General features: G+C 42.3%; 1 protein-coding gene across 1 annotated transcript in view; it reads right to left on the reverse strand.

The window, feature by feature from the left end:
- The window catches only part of ADAMTS2 (ADAM metallopeptidase with thrombospondin type 1 motif 2), a 168,302-nt gene that overhangs the window by 33,280 nt on the left and 113,770 nt on the right, over positions 1 to 21,252 (reverse strand). Inside the window, exons 5-7 of the mRNA XM_042881583.1 lie at positions 10,890 to 10,973; positions 1,079 to 1,235; positions 121 to 226 (exon numbers count right to left, since the gene is read on the reverse strand). Of these exons, the coding sequence (XP_042737517.1) occupies positions 121 to 226; positions 1,079 to 1,235; positions 10,890 to 10,973 (347 nt within the window). The remainder of the gene's footprint in view (positions 1 to 120; positions 227 to 1,078; positions 1,236 to 10,889; positions 10,974 to 21,252) is intronic.

The raw sequence follows: 21,252 nt of genomic DNA on the forward strand, positions 1-21,252 counted from the left end.
CTAATGACATGTGGACATGGACATGATTTCTTCACATGAACTTCATTGTCCCAGTGTCACAGCTATCTCTCAGCATCAAAGACATAGGATGAAACACGGGACGTCCAGGGCTCTACTCACACATGTCCAGTTTCATGAGCCACCACAAATGCAGATGAAAAACCATCTTCATGATTGAGAGTACAGCTTCGAACAGGATGGCACATTCCTGTGACTGGAGCATAGCCTGTGAGAAACACCACGTTTCAGAAAAGGAACAAGTATGGAAAAGTGACGTGAAACTCCATGAAAACAGTCTGCCCCTTTGCGACATGAATTACAGGTAAGTGGTCCTCTCAGAGATAAAAAGAGACCTCTGTCCGCAGACATTTAATAACGTGCTCTCTCATCCATGAAACAGATGAGATCACCCTGTTAACCAACTGAAACTATATTCCTAGCTCAGTCAGAAGGTTGTTATCACATCTAGGACCATTCTGCAATTGCCTTCTCTGAGTACACAAGGCAACAGAGGAAAGGGGGATACCATGCAGTGCTGTGCAGCTCATGAGCTCGGTGCACTTCCAGCACCCAGGAACACACGAGCAAAACCCTCGCCCTGTGCTGACAGCAGATCTGACCAATTCAAAATGAACAGGAGATTTATCCCCTCCAATGAACAAACCTGATCTCACAAAGAGGCAGAACCTGAAGGAAAGGAAAAAGTGCACAACACTTGGTCCTGCTGTTCCAGACCTCTTGGTGACAGCATTTCTTGGCAATCTTTACTGCAACAACTTTTTAAACACAAAATCTATTCCTTATCTTTGGGCATTTTCAGGATTGTTTACATAGGGATCTCAATTGCTTGCCTTCAGCTAGAGCAAAGAAATGATCCCATAAGTAATCCCATCAGTTAGGATGCAATGCATGAAACAGTCACAACTGAAAACGGTCATGTGCAGAGCGTTTGGGGAAAGAAATTGTTGACCAAAGCTAAGCAAAATTTAAACTGCACGATTAGGTTTGCACAGTGATAAACGCAAATGTTGCTCAGAAGTTTTGCCATTTACCAAACAAAACCCGACACATGTCTTACCCTGCATGCCAGATGGGCCAAAATCCTGCCTTGTGAGGAAGATAGCATGGTCATGGTATTCTGCATGCCCGGTGTCTGGCTTCTGTTGCAAGTAGGCCCAACGACACACGTTCTCCAGGCTTTGAGAAGGGTTCCCAATCTCTATCAGACTCATGGACTGAGCGTGCCCAGAAGAAAAGACAGTAGCAGTTATTTACTGAGCTAGGGTGATTCTTTCCCAGCCTACTTAAGCACTAGAACAAATTTTCCACTTCCATTAGAACTCTTAAGAAAGAGATTATTATGCTTTACGAACAAATTTTACTGAGACAAGAAAGTAAGAAAATAGTTAACATTCACAGCCAGACTGAATATGATTTCTGTGGCATACCCATAAAGTGTAAGATACAATGAGAGAAAAAAAAGCAACAGGTATTTTCAATAGTGTATTGTGCAATGCACATTAAAATCCCTATGCCATCCCAGCACCAGCTGACACCATCTCTTCAAGCCTGGATATATTGTTTCCAACCTAACCCTATGGGATCCCTATGGGATCTGCAGTGGTGTCAGGCCAGCAGAGCCTAGCCCAGTGCAGGGAGGGCAGAGCCCAACAGCCATAGCAAGGGCAGACTGCAAGCACCCAGCCCTGGCTCATCAGCCTCCTCTGCCAAGCACTCAAGACTTCTGAACACCACTGGATGCTCTACTGAGAATAAACACTAATTGTACTTTGTCCAGCTGTACTTGAGTCATAACTTTGAGAAACAGATGTTCCCAAAGACTGTATTTTAAAACACTTTTTCTTTAACCCATTCTGTATTTCACAATCATTCAGAAAGAAGACTCTGTCTTCCCAATCTGGTACACCTTTATTCTGCCTGTAAGCTACACATTACATCACTGTTGTGTTGTCATGATTTGGCTGACTTGAACAAGCTGATGTGTGCTAAGTGGGTGCAAAGGACAGTTCCCTCTAATGAGAAAGAAAAAGGTGCTTTAAAATCCAGCTACTGCATTTACCTTATTTTTTTTCCCCAATAGTACTTAAAAATTTCCAGCTAACTCTTGTTAATACTGTGCATTAAGTCTCAAAAAAGCACATTATATGTGGGATGTTATAAAATATATGACTAATTGACCCACTCCAGGCCTTCCAGGACTTGTAAGAACTACATATGCAAACCTTGGCTTTTCATTTACAAAAATTACATTACCATGACAACATTGTAATCATAACACAAACCACTACAATTTAGACACTATACTGTACTGTAAGCATTTCTAATTCCCAGATAGATAGTTCACAGCAGAAATAGCCAGGGCCAAAAATAAGAGAGAAGTAACATAGTTCCTGTTTAAATACAGATGTGTTTGACATGTCCTCTAATTGAGTGCACGATGGAGCATGCAGAGTACTGACTGCATGAAAAAGAAAATCCTCAAAGGGTTGTGGAAGAACAACTGGAGTTGATAAAAGAAAAGCCTGCCAAACTGAGGCCTGATTTTGGCAAAAATGGGATATTACAACTCTGTAACGTTCAGAAAAACAAATTAATAAACCAAATAGAAGTACAGTTTGGAATCTGACACCACTTTGGAATGAAAAGGTTGTAACAGAATCCCAGGCTGGATCATGCTGCTTCCAGCCATAATTCCCTTGGAAACAGAATAATAATCATGCTGAAATGGGGAGAGAGTAACAACGCCTTTACTGCATCTTCATGTGTTTACTAGAACAGACATGAACAAACTTTGAGTGACTAACACAAGGCAAAGTCCTGGCTCTTCAAGCAGAAATCCTATTCAGCTAAACTAAGCGTGACCATCAGTGAGGTCCTGGGCAGCATGTATCAGTGGTTCAAGAGCAAGTAACTATCTACGACATCTCCACCTTCATCTCCTTTCTGCAAAGCTTCAGAAGAAAAATCTGTCCCATAAAGAAGTCCAGTGAGAAATCTTCTACAAGGTTCAAAAAGCAAAGAACATTGTAACCTGAAGCTGAAAAAATTTAAGCCGTGAGTATGATTGAAAAATCATTTACAAAGTGCACTGTAATTCTTCGTCTCACAATGATCTCTTTCTATACCTTCTACAAAAGGAAAGTAATTTCATTTTATGACTGATCAGAAAATAAAAAAGTATCAATTATCAACATGTGCTTTGGTTGAGGCTATCTCAATATTTGCAAAGAAATCTCTGCGTAATCAGCAAACAAGCAAGGAGTATGAAAAAGGCAGTAATTTTTAAATAACCACTTCACAGTTTTCTCCTGTTTTGAGTCATCCCCTCCCCACCTCCTCAACTGCAACCTTTGCCAATGAATTGCAGTACAAAAGCAAAATTGTGGTGTGAATTAACAGCAGGACTTCTTGAGCCCTCTTCTGATGAAGACAGTCTGCCAGAGATCAGATCAGCCTGCTGCAGCAGCCCGCATGGTTTGGGCATTGCGTTGGCTTTTGGCATGAGTTGACAACAGTTTTCTTTGCATACAGAAGCCCATTCTGGAGGGCAAAATCACTGCCTTAGGCCAAGAGAATCTCAATGCCTATTTACAACAACAGTTTCTAGAGCATCTCTCCAAGCAAATGAAAGGAGAAGTGACTGGCTAACATCGAGAATTGTGCCTTTTTTGTTGTTGTTGCAACTGACACACCAGGCAAACTGAAGGAAAACCCTCTGCCATAAAAAGGGAAACAGAACATGCAGTTCTGTAAATGTATTTCAGCTGACAGCCCAACTTCTTCTCCAATGACACGATTTTAAATCAGAAATGTGGCAGGTATAAAATTGACTTGTTTACTTTAAGCTACGAAATGAGACATCCATTAGGAAATCCATTCTTATAGATGCCTATGTGCTACTGGTATGAACAGCAAGGCTCCTACATCAGTAGGAGGGCTGCCAGAGACTAAGAGGAGAAACTCAGTTATACCTGCTGTACAAAAAGCATTCAAGATCAATGAGCATTCATATCATTTCTTCACTAATCTTCCATCTTTCTTCACAGTAATATAGATACCTAAAAAGAAATCCACTCGGTTGCTAGCAAATTTTCACCTGAATTTCCACTTCCTGCAATTTGTCAAAGACTTCCAAATGAGAATGTCTTCAGCAGTACTAATCGTAACCTTGGCTCAGTGCTGGGATCTTCCTGTGCTCATGAATTCTCAAATAAACAACAGTTCACTGTTATTTTATCCAACACTAGCAACTGATGGCAATGGCTAAGCAGAATGTCACTGTTTTTAGTTGAAGCTTCCAGCTCCGTCTTGAGTCACGTTTCATTTGGAATTGGTGTGATCACAGAGTAGGAAATATTGTATGGGTGAGAAAATACTGATTTAGGATCTGATTAATCCCTACTGTGTTTTGCACAGACCTGGTTCAGGTCTAATGCCCATGGAAGCCATGCCCTCTCCTGACGGCAGATGACAGGCTGCCTATGGAGGATACTTACAGGCCCCAAGCATAGTTCGGTACTTCCCTCAGATAACCTCCAATTGCCCAGTGGTTTTTGATTCAGAGATTTCCTGAGGCAGATGTGGCTTCGCAATAAACTTTTATTCTCTTGCTCAGTAACCCTGACTCCAAAGATAAGCGCTGCTGTCCTGCAAGAAAGGTGTGTAGGAAACCATGGGATGAGGCACAGCTAACAAGGGCAGATGCAGTATGTTTTGGAAGGGTGCCATCTGGGAATCTACTCTTGCAGAAATATGAGATAACACTTGATAATACATTCTCTTGGAAATCAGTGGGCAGCTTTCATCAAACTTAGAAAATTCCAACCCCTTATTAAATGGACAAAGTGAGGGAAAAAGAGCAAAAGAGATGAACAGTGTGCAGCAATAAGGATTGCAATTAAAGCAAAATTCCCTCTCTGTCATGCAGCAAACAGTCTGGGGGCAGCAGGCTGGCTGTGCAGAGGAGGTGGAGGTGTTACTGTTGGCCTGCAATGGACCTGCACTGCCAGGAACACGTGAGCCCACAGCTGGCTGAGGAGCAGGCCTGGCCGGGAAGGACCTCTTTCCAAAGAGGACAGCAGGCCTGTGGAGAGCATTACTCAGCTGATCAGCAGGAAGGCTGCCAGTGGAAAGAGAAACTTTCCTTCTCACTGCAAGAAAAGCAAAAGATCTGTGGGCACTTCAGAGAGCTGCTGGTGGAAACAGATGGATGTTTGCTCCCTTGGCTGGGAGCGCCATGTGGGGAGACACCATGGAGGGCTGTAAGGACAGCCTGCCCAGAGAGACAGCTGGGATCCTTGCTCTCAAAAACCCAGCATCTGCTGATGCCTTCCAGTTGCCTTCTTTTCTGATTCTGGATTCACATCTTTTCTGCTCCCCTTCCTTTTTAGAGAAATTTGGCAGAAAATAACCACAAATAGAAGAGGAATGAGTTGCAACAACCATTAGTACAAGAGTCAAAGGAGGGCAATAAGAAATGATTCTAAGGTCATTGCTACATAGATACAGGTTTCTTTGAGCCTTCTAAGCTATTCACTCTGTCTTTCAGGGAGTTATCAGTGTGATGTTCAATTCTCTGTTATTAAGACACTGAAGAACAAGTCAATCAGTACTGCAAAGCCCTGCAAGTACTTTTGAAAGGAATTTGGAAACTGAGAAGGACATCAAATAATTCTTCGAGAATTTCAAATACAAGGTTTTCATAGAAGAAAACTTCAAATTTAGTCTATATTCTACCCAAACTTTCCAGAGCCTTCAGTTTGCCAGTATGTGTAAAAAACACACTGGTATCACCCATACAGTGGCAGCTTTCATTAACCAAGTGCCTTATTTACCTGCCATCTGCAATAGCTGAGTACAGCTTTGCAGCAGTGTAGATGAGTGGGTGCTTGCTAACAGGGACAGAAGAATCCGTCAGAAGCTCGCTGGAAAAGCACCTTCCCCTGCTCGTCCATTAGGTGGTGCTCCAAGAGAACCAACGGGGAGGGCTCTGCAGCTCCTCAGCAGCTCCAGAAGGAGCAGAGATACGCTTACGCTTATCAGACTCCAAGCTATGGCAGAAAAGTTGGAGCGTTCCTGGGAGACAAAGTATGACTTTCCCTTCTTGAACGTGTAACATCTCTGCAAAACACACCACTTACATTCCTTCTACTTGGCACTTCTATTGTTCATTGTACACTGGATTAAATCTTTTATATTCTTCTCTTACCCTGAACAAGACAAGCAAAAAATAAATAAAAAGAATTATCTCGTGTCCATGGTAACCAAACTAACAAAAATAGCTCATTCAGCAAACTGTCATTTTGCATTCAAAGGATTTGTAAAGCTTTCTTATGGCAGCAGTTTGTAAACATTTTTCAGTCTCTAATTCTGAATAAATATAGGCAGAACAGGAATACAAAGCACTATTTATGCTATCAGCCAACTTTACACTCTTCAAGGTTCCAACAAATCACTGTAGGAAATTATTAGCTATGTGTCTAGTATCTAAATAAGGCAATCCATCAATTCCCACAGATAAAATTAAGAGGGGAAGTATTTTCACTCATCTTCACCCCTGAACTAATAAAAACAATGCAAAAATAAGAACAGCAGCTAAACTTATAAATAACATGGAAGTTCTTGCCTCGCCATTAAGCCTGTGCAGAATCAGTCACTGGAGAAGGCCAGAGACTGGGACAAGAACTTCATCTTCTTCCTACTTTGTAGACATTGCAAGATCAACGCTTGATTCCTGCTGACACTGCCAGGTGTTCCATAATTTACATAATAAATACCATTCATAAGCAAGAAAACACACATAAATGGGTTATCATTCTCAACCAGCAAACATCCATCAGTTCTTAAAACTCTTTCTAAGAATTTTCTGCACTCCCAGGCTCAGCTGTTCTGTGACTACAGTTAATAAAACTGGTGCCTTGCTGGGCACAACTCTCAGCTCTCAGGCTGAGCCTTCACCCCTTCCAAGGACAAGCAGGGAGGAGGGGAGCTCTGAGCCTTTCCAGCCCAGGTCACTGAAGAATGTGAGGTCAAACACCTGAGTTAAGTTAGAGAGCTGGCTTGTCCTTCCATCCCAGCTGCACCACCTGTGCTACCCTGTGGGAAAGAGAGAAAAGCCTGGCTCAGGCTGGACTGATGCTTTCCAGCCAGGCTGAACCAAGAGCATCTTGCCCTCTCACCCTGAGCACAGCCACATAAAGGTCAGATGGTAGAGAAAACACCTTTTTGTGAAAAGATAGTCCCAGATGAAGGCAGCAGGAGCTCTGAGTTATCCAAACACACAATTGAAAAACCCTTCTCAGTTAACTGTCCTGCCCTGTGAGATGGCAGGAAGCCAGCTCATGTGATGCTCCTACTGACTCATCACCTTAAAACCATTTAGTTCTTTTCGCTCCCCTCATCTTTCTGAAAGTCTCTCTGCCCTGGTGGTCAGGTTCCTCTTCAATCTGACGACATTCACATGGCCAACAACCACTGTTCTGGTGCCAACACTGATCCGAAGCTAACACGAATCCTTCTCCCAGGTTTCCAGCTCAGCTGAGCACAGAGCAGCACTCCCCAGCCTGTCCCATGCCATGCAGATATGCATCCCAGTGACCAGAGTTGTGCACACTGCTCCACAGGAAAGCTCAGAGGTGTCCTGCACAGCCACGTCCAGATTTCCCAAGAAATAACTCTCATAAATCCTCAGGTAGCTGCATTTATTGAAATTCATGCAGTTCCTGTGAAAGTTTTAATGACTTTTTTTTCCAGTAATAACTGGCTTAATCACTCCCTTTGCAGCGAACGCATGCTATTCTCTGCTGCTGTCTAAGGGTGGTTCATCTACACACAAAGTCACCATTGTGGATGGACAGAGCGTGGGGCTGGAGCCAGGAATTTATGAGCTCTTATCCCCAGACTGCCAGTGACCTTCCGTGTGGCCTCCAGAATAACGCTGAGCGCCTTTGTTATTTTAGCTGTAAAGTGGGAAAAATAATCTTTATTCATCCACCTCAAAGAGGTGATGAGAGGATTTTAGGCAGTGTTCAGGGTTTAAAAGTTTCAAAACAAATTTTATAATAGCCAGTCAGAGCTTCCAAGTCCATTCTCAGCTCATCTCTTGCCACCTCCTCCGCACTCGGTGATGGTGGTTCTTTGGCTGCATGCTGTAGAGCTCACAGGACTACAGAACTGTTACAGTCAAAATAGATGTTAACGGAAGACTTTGCTAAAACATTGAATAATATTCTTCTCAGGTGATTCTGCGTTTTCCAAAATTTGGAACTGATCTACCTACTACTGAAGTCAAAAAGGAATAAACAAGCCAGCTCTTCTTTTTCCCTTTTGATGAAAAATGCACGGCATGTGCCCTGTTTACTGATTTCCCATCCCATGCCATCGTCTCAGGAGGTCAATATAAAAATGCAGAGAAGTGCACAGCAGCACCCAGATCTACACAGGTACAGAGCAGGATGCAAAACCTGCCCCAGTGCCCCTGCATGTCATTCTGTGCCAATGGTCTCGACCTGCCACAGCTTCAGCCTTTGTCCAGAAGTGACAGCATACACAGAAGTATACTACAGTAAAATGGTGTCAGATCTTTTGAACTTGCCCATGGAGTAATCTGAACGTGTTGTCACCAGAGAACACCTATTTTTTTCACCTTACCAAGGCAATTAATGCTCTTAATAAAATTATTGAAACTTTTGAATGTACAGCTGTGTTAGGTTGAAAATATTAAGAAGTATGCTTGAAGGAATGGAGTACCTCCTAGCAAGAGCCACAGAAAAGCTGGTTGCTATGCAACTCAAGTATTGTCCACATTATTCTTATCAAAAGATGACATTGTATAAAATAATATAATCATCTTCTTCTTCTTAAAAAAAAAAAAAAAAAAAAAAACCCACAAAACCATACACAAAAAACCCAACCACAATACAGTAAAAGGCTGCTTAAGGGTTGAGAATTGGCAATAGCTCAGAGTGCTGTCAGAAATCTGACACTGATGGTACATACTTCATCAGTTACAGAACCATAATGTAATTATTATGATTATTTAAATGGCACCCTTGATAATATATATAAATTGCCTTCAATAAAGCGAGTGAATCTGAAGATATCTGCTACATGCTTGGAAAATAAATGCTTATTCAAGCAAGACTGGGATAATATTTTCATCTTGCAAAGCCAAGCAGGCTGCTTTATGCACACACTGGCTTAACTTGTCCACACACCATTCCTTTTACTGTGCACGTTGAATATATACTTCAGAAAAATGTTAATGCTTGCGTGTTTTAGCAGGCTGATAAAATACTGAGGGCTTTGTTCTAATTACTCAAGAACAGGTTCTGAAAATAAGAACTATCCCAACTTTTCCCTCTGAGCAAGAGAAATTTTCTTCATGGTTATTTGGGTTAACTTATTTGGAATTGTGTTCTGCTGAATCTTACAGGGCAACTAAAACATGGTCTGCTATGGATTACGGGTTTAGAACCCATTAATGACAATCCATAAGCAGATCATACAGTGCCACCTGCAGCTTTTCAGTGATGCGTCCAAAGGCCCACCAGGAAGGGAGGTGTCCATGCTCCACCAACTCCACTCTGTGAAGCAGATTAATGTGAAATATAACTTTCAAATTATCAATTGTCAGTGTTTTATTTCTGATCTTCCATCAGAAAATGCAGCAGAAGCTGAGTTCACACCACTACCAATGCAGAATGGTCGAGCTCAAGACAGGCAGGCATAGCAACTATGAAATACTTATGAAATTAGGACAGCAAAGAAGTGACCAGTCCATGTGGTAACTCCACGTGTTTCAACCACTGCTGCAATGAGATACTTTTGAGAATGATTAGTCGAGCTGCAATCCCTCAAATTGCTGTCGTTAGTGTCAATAATCAGACACCACAAATTTTCAATCACAAAACAGAAAATGCGACCTCTTTTACCTTCGATTTTAGGACATACAGCTGACCCAAAACACTTACTGACATTGCTGTGTGTCTCTGCAAGAAGAGCAGAGATGGGTTGGTTTAGAACGTTTAGTTGAGCAGGGTAAGAGGTGACTGTCAGAGGAGCTTCACCACCGACACTCAGCCGGATTTGACTTTCAGCTTCTTGCATGAATATACATGGAATCTTCCAGCCCCCACGTTTATTACATGAGCATGCAAATACCAGCAACCCCGTCACAGAAAAAGCCAATAGATTCTAATGCTCTCCTCTGAGCAGCCGGATGTGCAGTCCTTAAACAAAAAGTTTATCAACGTATTTCAAACACCCTCTTCCAGCTACCGTGGAGTCTGATGTTGATTTAGTCTACATAAGTCATCAGTACTGAGCAGATTAAAACTTTTGGAGCCAAGTCGCATTTCATTTCTCTTTAAGTGAGTTTTGCCTGTGGAGCAATCCCTCCCTTAGAAAAGGCAAGAAAACACTTGGAATTCTTGACTACAGACTCAATCTGCAGAGCTCTTGCCTTGTGGCCCCTATCTCTTAACTTTAAACACATGTAGTCCAACCAACCCATTTTAAGCACAAGGTGAAGTGAGTTCCTGGAATGTACATCGTGCAGAACTGATCCAGCATGTGTTCACTGATACTTACATACTGCTCTACCACAAAACTTCACATTTCTCTAAGGACCCAAGATGCTCATAACATCCCATGGATCATTTCAAACAAGTCCAAAAAGACAGACTGTCAGAGCTAAGTAGCAAGTTAAAATGACACAGGGAAAACACAGAACAAATCGTGGTTATTTTCCTAGTGTGAAATTCAAATTGTAAGGAAATATCCATAAAGATAAATGTTCTTTGCATTCGTACATGATGAATCAAGTTCAGAGATCTCAACCTCCTCCATTTAACACAACCTCTCCTTACCTTGCCATAGCTCAGCAGGATTATTCTCACCAGGACTACGTTGATGTGAGCACCCAGGGATTCATCATGGTAAATTTCATTAACCTGCAAAAGAGGTCAGAGCTTCAGCCACAGTGCTGGCAACAAGTAACAGACAGCAAATGCTAAAGCAGCACCTTTGCTATGCTGTCATTAAGACAAAGATCATTTGTGATTATACATAAAATGGGCAACATTCCACTGATGCTAGAAGGAAACTTTTTATTTTCTAACTTCTGAATAGGCCATAATTCATTTTAAATCATTTAAAAACAACATAACATTAGAGTCTTCATGCTAGTAGGAATTTAATCGCCAACCTAAACAGACTTATACATACGAGCAGTGCATCATGGTGGATTCCATGACAAAGCTCCTGCCTCTGATGGAGAGCCCCCAGTCCCTGCCCTGTCCTACCTGAGCACACGTGCTGAACACAAACCAGAGGAGCTCCATTCTGAGTGAGACCACTCATGGGAATGGGGCTCCGGAGCAGAGGGACAGACCCTAGGGCTGCCTCTGTCCCAAAAGGGATGTGCTAGATCAGCTCAGCTGCACCCTGTAACTCCTCCATCTGGGACTCATCAAGTGGCATTCTGACAAGAGGACACACCTCCCCCAAAAGGCCTGGTCGGCCACATGGACTGACTGGATTGCATGTCACAACCAATCAGCATTAAACTTTGCAAGCAGAACGAAAGCTAAAGAACACTGGCAAACAAAAAACTCTTTTTTCTTTTTTCTTTCTTTTTTTTTAACAAGACAGCTTTGTAACCAAATGCACACAGTGATACAAATCACCCTATAAACACTGAAAAGAGAATGGTAAATATTTACAGTGCAAAATGAAAGGGGGATGAATAAAGATGACTTAGGAAACACTGCCACAAGTGAGCTAGGCTAATATCAGCTGTTAAAGGGGCTGATCTGGATACTCCACGATGAATGGATGCATGAGGCCAGGCCGTTCATTGGCACCAATGTGCTCTGCCAGACAGCAGGGGTTTGGCTTCACAAATCAGAAGAGACAGATGAGATACTCCCTGCAGGGCAAGCCTCTTCTTGGGAAGGATTGCAGCAAACTGGTCTGCTCCATGGATAGAAACAAATCTCATTTCCTCCTAAAACACAGATTCCTTACTGCAGTCTAATAAGTAACGTTCACAGTAACTTTCATTAGAAACATAACAATAAATTATGTACTGTTTCTTCAGTCAGCTCTACTTCCAATGGCTCATCCTTCATCTCTGTAAAAACAATTAAAGCTGAATACACCAGCGTTGATTTTACTAAGCAATCTCAAATGACATTTTGAAGTGGATTTAAATTCATTTTATCAGTATTTTTAATATAAGAGCCTGATGTTATGCCTGGTAAGAGGCCAGGTTTCACATCCTGAGCATCCTACAGTAATGGCTGTGAGCAGCAGCCCACCCTGACCTGCTGATCTGCTTTGTAAACAGTGGCTCTGGAAATTACATCACATATTTGTGCATATAAATACTACTTCAAAAGACTAACTCTATATTCCTGTATCTAAAGATAACTAACTTTGAGAACCATTACTGAACACAGATTGTAAAGACGTGAGATACGAACATGCCTTCCGCATTACAAACATGCTTTCACCCAGGAAAAAGACCCTCACACGTTGTCAAGGGGGGCAGGGATATTAATTTGCCCCATTCTTTGTGTACAGGGAAGACAGCGCACACATCCGTGATGCGAGGCTGCAATATGCTGTAAATTACCTATACGTGAAATGAGTACTGAACAAGAACTCCTCTGTAGAAGACAGTAAGCACGGCATGTAAATAAGAATTTAATTAGTTCATAACGCATAATCCAAATTGCTGCAGACCACTCTCTCATTAACTTCCAGAATTTAACCTAAGCCTCTTCTAACAATGGCTGAGTAACAGAACAACCGTATCACTGTTGCGTGCCAAAATGAAACTTGGCATGAAAATGTTGATGGAACAGAATTGAAACACTGTTTGACTGTTCATGCAAATGACATCTAACAAACAAACTGTGAATGAACAGAAAAGCACAAGCACTGTAAAAAAGCTGCTCAGTTCTCTTGGGATAGTGGATTTTCTGCAGGACAGTGGGTCAATTCAAAACTCTGGCTCTTGGTTTCGTTAAAGAGGATGAATCCAACCCCTCCTCACCCAGAGCTGAATGGAACCCTCTGCTCCTTTCTCAAAGCTGCACCGTGACTTTCCCAGCAGCGTCTCGCTGCACACAGATAACACACTGAAACAGATGCTTTACCTTTTTTTTCCAGTATGACCTAAATTGCACCTATTTGTTTTAGGAAGTTATTAAAGAAATGAGATCCAAGTGACTGAGTGCTGCGCTCTCACGCACTGACAGGGGCCTCCGCAAACCTGTGCTCAGTTTCTCCAAGATGCCACCTGCCAGCCCCACAGGAGAGCAGCGTGAAGCAAACACAGCCCGTTATGTGGGGCACAAAGCAGCCCAGCACCCTGCGGGCACTGAGCTCCTGTCCAATGCAGCAAGCACTGGGCACTGAAGTGCTTCTTCAGATAACAGACATGGAATAGGTTTGGACATCTATGTAATAAACACAGACAGGTGTAAAAATGGTTACACAATACTTCTGCTCTATTCCTATGTATTTCTGCAGGGCATCCTGATTTATACCTACCAAAAATCCGAATAGGTCTCTTGCCTTTAGATCAATAAGGGTCACAGGCTAAAACTGTGCTGCTGCATAGGGAAAGGAGAATGCACAAAGCTCATCACAAAATAACAGCCCCTGGACAGAAGCACAGAAGACTTTTGCACTAAATCCCGTTAGATGTCCGCAGTGATTCAGCATTTACAGAGGGCAATGCAGAATGTTGGGTAAAGATGAAAGAATTCAAAGCACAGTGAAACACTGTAAAGAGACTTTCACAAAACCATTGTAGTTCACAAGCTATTTTGAAGTTAATTTTGTATCATGGTTTATTTTGGTGGGATATCTCAATCAAAGCAAAATATGCATTTCTATTTCTGCTTCTGTTCAGAAACCAGGTTGGCACAGATTGGTGCTGCTTAAGAAAACAAGCACTCGATTTATTATTTTTCCTTCTGTCCCTCTCTGCTCATTTTATGTCTTCTGCCCTAAGCAAGTTTGAAGCCAACAGAGTAAGTAAAAAACTTTCTTCTGTAAAAAACTTCTTCTGTTTCAAAAACATTGAAACAGAAAAAACGTGAAAAAACACAAAAACCCAACAACTCAAGTAAAGCTAAACTTTTGTGAGATGCACAAGGCTTCATTAAAGAAGCTCTGCAAGTTTATATTATTCAACAAAATGGGACCCAATACTATAAGGGAATTTTAAAATTGTTCTAATGCAAATAGTACCAAACAGCTGCAGCTCTGCTGGTCCTGATGCAGCGCAGGTTACCTGCAGCTGGTAGGATTTGTAGGGGAAATCCAGAGGCTCCCCAAGTCTCTAATTAAGTAGATGTGCAGTAAGAGAACCACAATCTGCATATTTTGGCAAGTCATCAGCAAACTCATTCATGCGGTTTGAGGGAGTTCTCCTCTCTGCAGAGTTTATCAGGGATCTCGGTCCCACTGAACCATGAACCATCTCAGATGAGCTGGTCCCCACGCACGTCGCTGTGGCCCCATGCAACATCACTCGCTCGGGTGAGCACTGCGGCCTCGGGCTCACAAGCACACAGCACCAACAGCCATCAGATAGCTTCAGCCTCCCACTGCCATCAGCCTCTGAGGGATACGGCCCAGCTACGGCAGCCAACAGAGCCACATCTGGCCATTTGCAGAGGGCACCATACGAGACGCAGCTCACTCATCCAGCTTTCCAGTCACCATACACTTGCTCACCCAACCCAATCAGATGGCCATTGGACAGCCCTTACATCCTTGTGTGAGCACAGTTGCAGAGATATCCCATGGCTACGTGCCGCTGGGCAGAGCAGGACCATGCGTGTGGGGCAGCACAGCTCCTGGCAAGCCATCGCTCGAGCCCAGCCCGAGTTGCAGCTCATTCATCAGATCTTAATTATCTGCAGCAAAGCCTCAGTGCCTGGTGGGCATCCAGCGATTGTCTGTCTCTGTAAGGGATGGCTGGTTTGAATTACAGGCGAGGAACCAGAAATGTCATGGTGGATACTGAGCACAAATGTTTGTAATCTGACCCCTCCCAAAAGCACTCTCCTCCCGCTTTATTTTTATGTGTTCTCATTTCAAACACCACTATCCTCTTTGGTTTTCATCACCTCCTTTGTGTTTTTGAAGTTCCCAAAGTAACATTTTTAACATTCCCAAAGCTTCATCTTAATCCCACAGGAATAACATTACACCAACTCCTCTGGTGGATAAACCATGGTCACATAGAAAGCCAGCAGGCAAAATACGGGGCTCTCAGTTTCCCTTTTCAGGCATTTCCTCACTTCCTCAGAGAGGAACTTTTTTTTTCTCCTGAAAATCGTTGAGTATCACAGGGAAAAAGGAACAGTGAAAGCGCACAACACAAATACAACCTAAAGGTCAAACTGTGACCTCAGATTTGGAAAAATACAATTCAGCTCAAAAACAGAGGCAACAGGGAGTTTGAGGAGTGCGTGGCAATGTGCACTACGAACCAGAGATAAGCATCTGTTGTTCTGTATCTGAATCTGTGTCCGAGTCCTGATTTACCTTCACTGGTGTGAGAGTGAGGAGATGGTACCAAGTCCAAGTTTGCTGCCTCTAGTCAAAATGAAAAACACTCCCCAGAGCAGATGTGTTGGCAAGACTCAAGGTAGCTTTGTGCTGTGGGCCTCTATCTCGTCTTTGACTGTAAGACTGGTTTTAGAAAGGTCATAGACTCTGTTTTCTGACTGTACAACAAATTTGTTTTTCTCAGTTCCTCCCTTAAGCTCTTGGAACTCCTCATTTTTTGCCCACAAACCACTGCTCTGGGAAGTTTCTCCAAATGCTGTAAATTACATTTATGCCAAAAGACTCAGTATTTGAGTTGCTGTCTCAAGATCATTCTAATAAAATCACATCTAGTACCATAAAATAATTAAGCAGATTAATGTACTATTTTACTACGAGGCACACGGGTATGGCATCAACGCAATAAGTGCAGTGAACTATTTAAATAGTTTGGTTAAGGAAAGCACCCAACATTTGCAAGCTGATCCTAATTATCCATGCTCCATCACACAAACCACACTGCCGCATCTCAAAGTCCTCGGCTGCAACCTTTATGGCTAAAGCTCATGTTGGTACTTGCACTAAAGAAAAATCCGTCTTTGAACAGTAATTATCCTCTACTGCCAGAATATCACCAAAATCTGAGTGCTAGACATAGCACAGAACATCAAAACAGCAAGGGATAGTCCAGTTAATTATGATGAGAAATGCTCACCTAATTGGCAATAGAAATAACCCCCTATGGAAAGGAATAGATTCTGTAGGGGTTCAGAAGGACTTCTTTCTACATGGCCTCCCAGTGCCCGCTCCCAGGCACAACTCCCACCATACAGCAGCAATCAAGATAATGAATAAAAATCATCTTCTGAGGCTTCATCAGAAACTTCCTTCCTTGCAAGTCGCAGCTACTGGTTTGCAATGAACAGTCTAAAAACAGTTAACTCTCACACATTTAAATTTTCAACCGAGCTGCCATTCAGCTATTGACAGCTGAAGTCCTGCAGATGAATAGATCTGGACCTCTATTTGTCATTAGGGGAATTTCTTACAGTCAGTTCAGATTTGAAGCTTACACATTGAAGTAAACTGATTTGAAATAATGAGTATTGGTGCTTATAAGTTGCTTAGTTTTTACAAATCCAGTGAAGTCTATTTTAATTAGATACCCTTCCTGTCTAACAAATGCTTTCTAGTTTAAAAAGCATGATCCTGAATAAAGATTGCACCATTATTTCAAAGCATTCAATCATCACTTTCTTTTTAGCAGCTTGAATTAGACATGCTTTCAGGTTTCATCTAACTGCCAGTTAGAAACCAGCAGCACTTCTGCCCTCTCCTCTCATTAGGGACTTGCTGTTCTGTACCTGGAAATCTTCATCCCTCATCAGCCAAAGACACGAGAGCAGAAATCTCACATATCATCGTAGTATCATGGACACCCTATTAAAGAGGATGGAAAACATTCTCAGGAGCGCCTCAGGGCCATAATTTCAAAGAGATGTGTAGTGCTGAAAGACACAGGTGAAAGACTTCTGGGCTTTCCAATGCCCCCAGCTGCAGATCTCCCATTGATTTCAGTTATTCAAATGAAAATTTGTTAAATCTATATGTTCCGGAGCGGAATGTTCACTTGAAGTTTAGAACAGACGTAACCCTATGAGCTAGGTTTTAAAACTGACTCTCACTGATTTCAAGGGCATATAAATAATAAAATATTCAGATAAATCTTGCCACAAGTGAGGCATTAATCCTATTTAGAGCCTACCTCTCATTGAAATGATGGCAGAAACTTCAGCTTTGCGGAGCTGCCTTTCAGTATCATAAACATTTTGACCACGTATCCATTACATGGATGCTACATAAGCTAGCCACTAAATGTTGCACTGTCACATCTTTCACAGCAAAGAAACAAAAAGCAAATTTAAAGATTATTTTCTCATCCCCCAAAATACTCCAGAAGTCAAAGTATGAGCAGCTTTTAGGCAAATTTTTCCAGAATATACATAAAGATGACAATTGCCAGCATTAAAAAATGAGGTACTTGAAATAATGCTCAAAAATACTGCTATGGGAATAGAGGAAGAAAGACAAAATAAGGAAGAAAAGGTTAAGGCAGGGGCTTTACTGGGGAAAAAATACAATGCAAAACGGGGCATGAAAGTTTAAGACTTGAAGACAGATGGAGCCAATAAGTTCCATACTATCTGGAAGCGAGCATCTTCCATGAGACTTTGCTGTTTCAAAAAGCAGAAATATTGTAAATGAATATATTCCAACTCTGTCTCTTAGGAAGTCTTGTTACCCACATTTTCATCCTGGATGTGACTCTTAACACAGGGTTCTGGTGGGCTGACCTCTATCCCAGCCCAGCCATGTGAATGGTCAGCTCCAGCTCTGCTCCTTTTCCGCAGCAGGCAGCAGAATGCCTGCTTAATACTGAGAACTATTTTAAGAGGGTTATGAAATAATCTGAGAATTTTAGCCCCAGGCTGGCTAGCACCAATACCCACTGCAGCTCAGCGCCCTGCTCCTCCTCCCACAGCATCCTGCAGTGAAATCCTTTTGTTTCCTGATGAACAAGATAGTTCTCCAATGCCACTTCTGGTCAAGTGGGTTTTAATATTTCCCATACACTTGTAGGAGCAGATAAAATCTCTGATTCCTTTGCTGCTTTCTTGCAGAAATTAAATTACCTTCCCTGTTCTTGAGTAAACAACAGGGCTGCAAGATAGCTCCCAAATCTCTCTCATCTCTTGCAATGGTCCTGCATGCTAAAAATACAAAGATAATTTGTGCAGTGGGTGGGCTTATACTTGGAAATACAGAGGCCTGTGCAAGCTGCTATCCTTCCAAGGAAGAAACACACCAGGATGGCCAGAAGAAAATGGCGCAAGTGAGAGGCAGCTGAGCGTCTCCGAAGTGAAAACAATGGCATTTCTTTCCAAAGGTGGAATGAATGTCCCCATGGTGCAGAGCAGAGAGGAAGGGATGTCAAGAGAAACCCAAGTTTCTGTATGAGGAATGGTGGGGGAGTAAAGATGGGTGACAGGAGGCCTGGCTCACAGCAGTGACACTGGTGGCAGACAGACAGGGATGTGTGGCTGCAGCCCAAAGCATTAAAAACCCTCTGGTGTGTCTCTCACTATTCGCTGGGGGCTGTGATTTCAATTTCCAAACATTAGGATAAATATTAGCACTGCTATTCAAGATAGCCAGGACACAGTCTCTGTTTTATTCTCATTTTATGGCTTTTAGGTGTGGACTGTAACACATCAGTTAAGCAGCACAAAACAGACTGACTGAATAAGTCATCGCACTGGGCTTGAAAAAAATATATTGTTTTGATTGGGTTGGTGGTAGGGCTCCACCCAAGATCCCTGGGAAAAGTTAATTAAGGACAACTGCTCACAGCATCATGCACAGCAAAACCAGGCAAAGCAGGGAGAGCAGCCATGCTGCGAGCTGGGAGCTGCTTCTGGGAAAGCGATTACACCTCCAGGAGTCTGGGCACGAGGGAGACCTCACCTGGAATTTATTTCGTTCTTTGGAACCAGAGAAACTCAACCCTCTCAATCAGCCTTTTATCTCCAGTAAAGACTTCCATTATTATTTCAGTTTATTTACTTTCTATGCACACTTGATTCTACCCTTAATGCCTTCTTACTGTATGAAGCTAATTGATTTTATGCTTAATGCCTTGTTAAAGTACAAAGCTAATTGATTGCGCCTGTAAAACCAGCAGGATACACACAGTGTGATGGTTCCAGTGGGATCTTCCAGCAGATTTTTTTTTGCAGCCATCTCTCTTCTCTTTCAGCTCCCCTTGGCCTATGTATCTCACCAGGCCCAGACTGTAAACACACATTCCATACCAGCTGGTGTCTGCCTCTCCATTGCGGAGCAAGTCTTGGAGAGAAAGAGACAGAGGACTGGTCCCCATCACCCCATCCCTCATCTAAAATGCAGACTACAGAAACTGGCTGAGTGTTAGTGAAGGAAAGACCAGGACAACATTGTGGCTGCCAAAGAGTTCCCAGCGCCTCCTTGCACGGCTCCTCACAGCCCGACACAAAGGAAGGGACACATCCTTCATCCCCAGAGGACGCGTTTCTGCCTCACACCAACCAACAGAACAGCTGCTGCCTGTGCCAGGAGCTGTTACAGCCCCGGGATATGGTTCCACAGGCTGCACTTTCTAAACCACTTGCAGAGACAGCATGTTTAAGAGCTGTTATTTCTTACAATTTGTGTGTTGGATGGTTTGCTAAAATTAGGAACAAGCGTATTCCAGAGCTGGAACATTTATGGCTCCTTTACCATTACTGTGTATTTTAATTCTTAAAAATAGTTTTAAGTGACATGATAAGTAGAGTCCTGCTTAATCTATTTCAGCCCATTTGCCACATTCCTGGTTTGGCCTCTTTGGCTTGTTAATTTAGAGATACATAAAACCATCTGTTTCATTGTAGACTTTGTTTTAAGCCTCAGAGGAAACAAACCACACAAACAGATGAAATTCAGTATGTCATTTCTGTTAAAACGCACGTATTCACAGCCATGAGAGCATACACCAAGTACCCAATAACTCTAATGTCAGTACAGATTTTTAACTATTTACAATATTGCTATAAAAAAGCAGCACAATTGAATTTACATCGCACAAGGGATTTCCTTACGCTGTATTCTACCTCTCATTTAAAATGAAAAACACTGACATTCCACACATTGTTAAAAGAATGCAATAAAGTAATGAGAAAACAAGCTTCATAATTAAAAAATATTTCTTAGGATAAAAGCACCCCAGACAAAAGTAGCTAACAGGACAGAGTGTGTGCATATATCTGCTGGAGTCTGGAATGCCTTGAAGTCACCTACAGACACTCCATCCTCTTGATTCTACTGTGAGCTTCAGCAATCACAGTCTATCTGTCAAAACCAGAGCAGACCTACAATTTTAATGCAACAACATTTCACAGAGAACACATATTTGCTGATAGTTTCTATTGAAAACAGACTTCTGTTCCAGGTGAGCACGAGAAGGAACTCCTCCCAGAATGGGTGTCTATGAAGGGGACCATCACTCAATGCCAATTTTGTGCCAAAAGAATACTACTTATTTTGACTATAATGGAGATTGTTTTTCAAAATTTGATTCTTACCCCACACTGCTGGGGTACTGGAGGTGTTTGTGGAAATGCCTACTGCTCTGATATTTAGAAAGAAAAGACAGCTCCTCCAAACGTTCTCTAGCTTCTGCGTTCCTCACTACCACATTATAGAGTCTGCTGCACCATGGTTCGAAAGATTAAATATTTAATGAAGGAAACCTAAAGGTGTCAGCTACAGACTAAATACTAAATCAATCTAAGAAAGTTCAGTGATTGACTGCATAGCATTTCACTGCAGCGTGAACAAGGAGTAGGCGGGTGGCCTGGGACTGTAAGTGATTCTGGAGGAATCAGAGTTTAACAGAGCAGTTTTAAAAATGTATAAGCCAATCGAAGTTTCTAATACAGCCTATTTGAAGACAGTTCTCCAAACCATGTTATTCAGCAGGGAGCTGAAGTTAAGGGAATATACATCTAATACGTAATGACTTCTGAGGACCTGAGGCCCTGACCCTACACCCCCATCCATCAAAGCACATAAGCAGGACTT

This window comes from Lagopus leucura, unplaced genomic scaffold (genome assembly GCF_019238085.1).
Source record: "Lagopus leucura isolate 7727_CA_CO unplaced genomic scaffold, USGS_WTPT01 Super-Scaffold_100030, whole genome shotgun sequence".
In the NCBI taxonomy this organism is placed as follows: domain Eukaryota; kingdom Metazoa; phylum Chordata; class Aves; order Galliformes; family Phasianidae; genus Lagopus; species Lagopus leucura.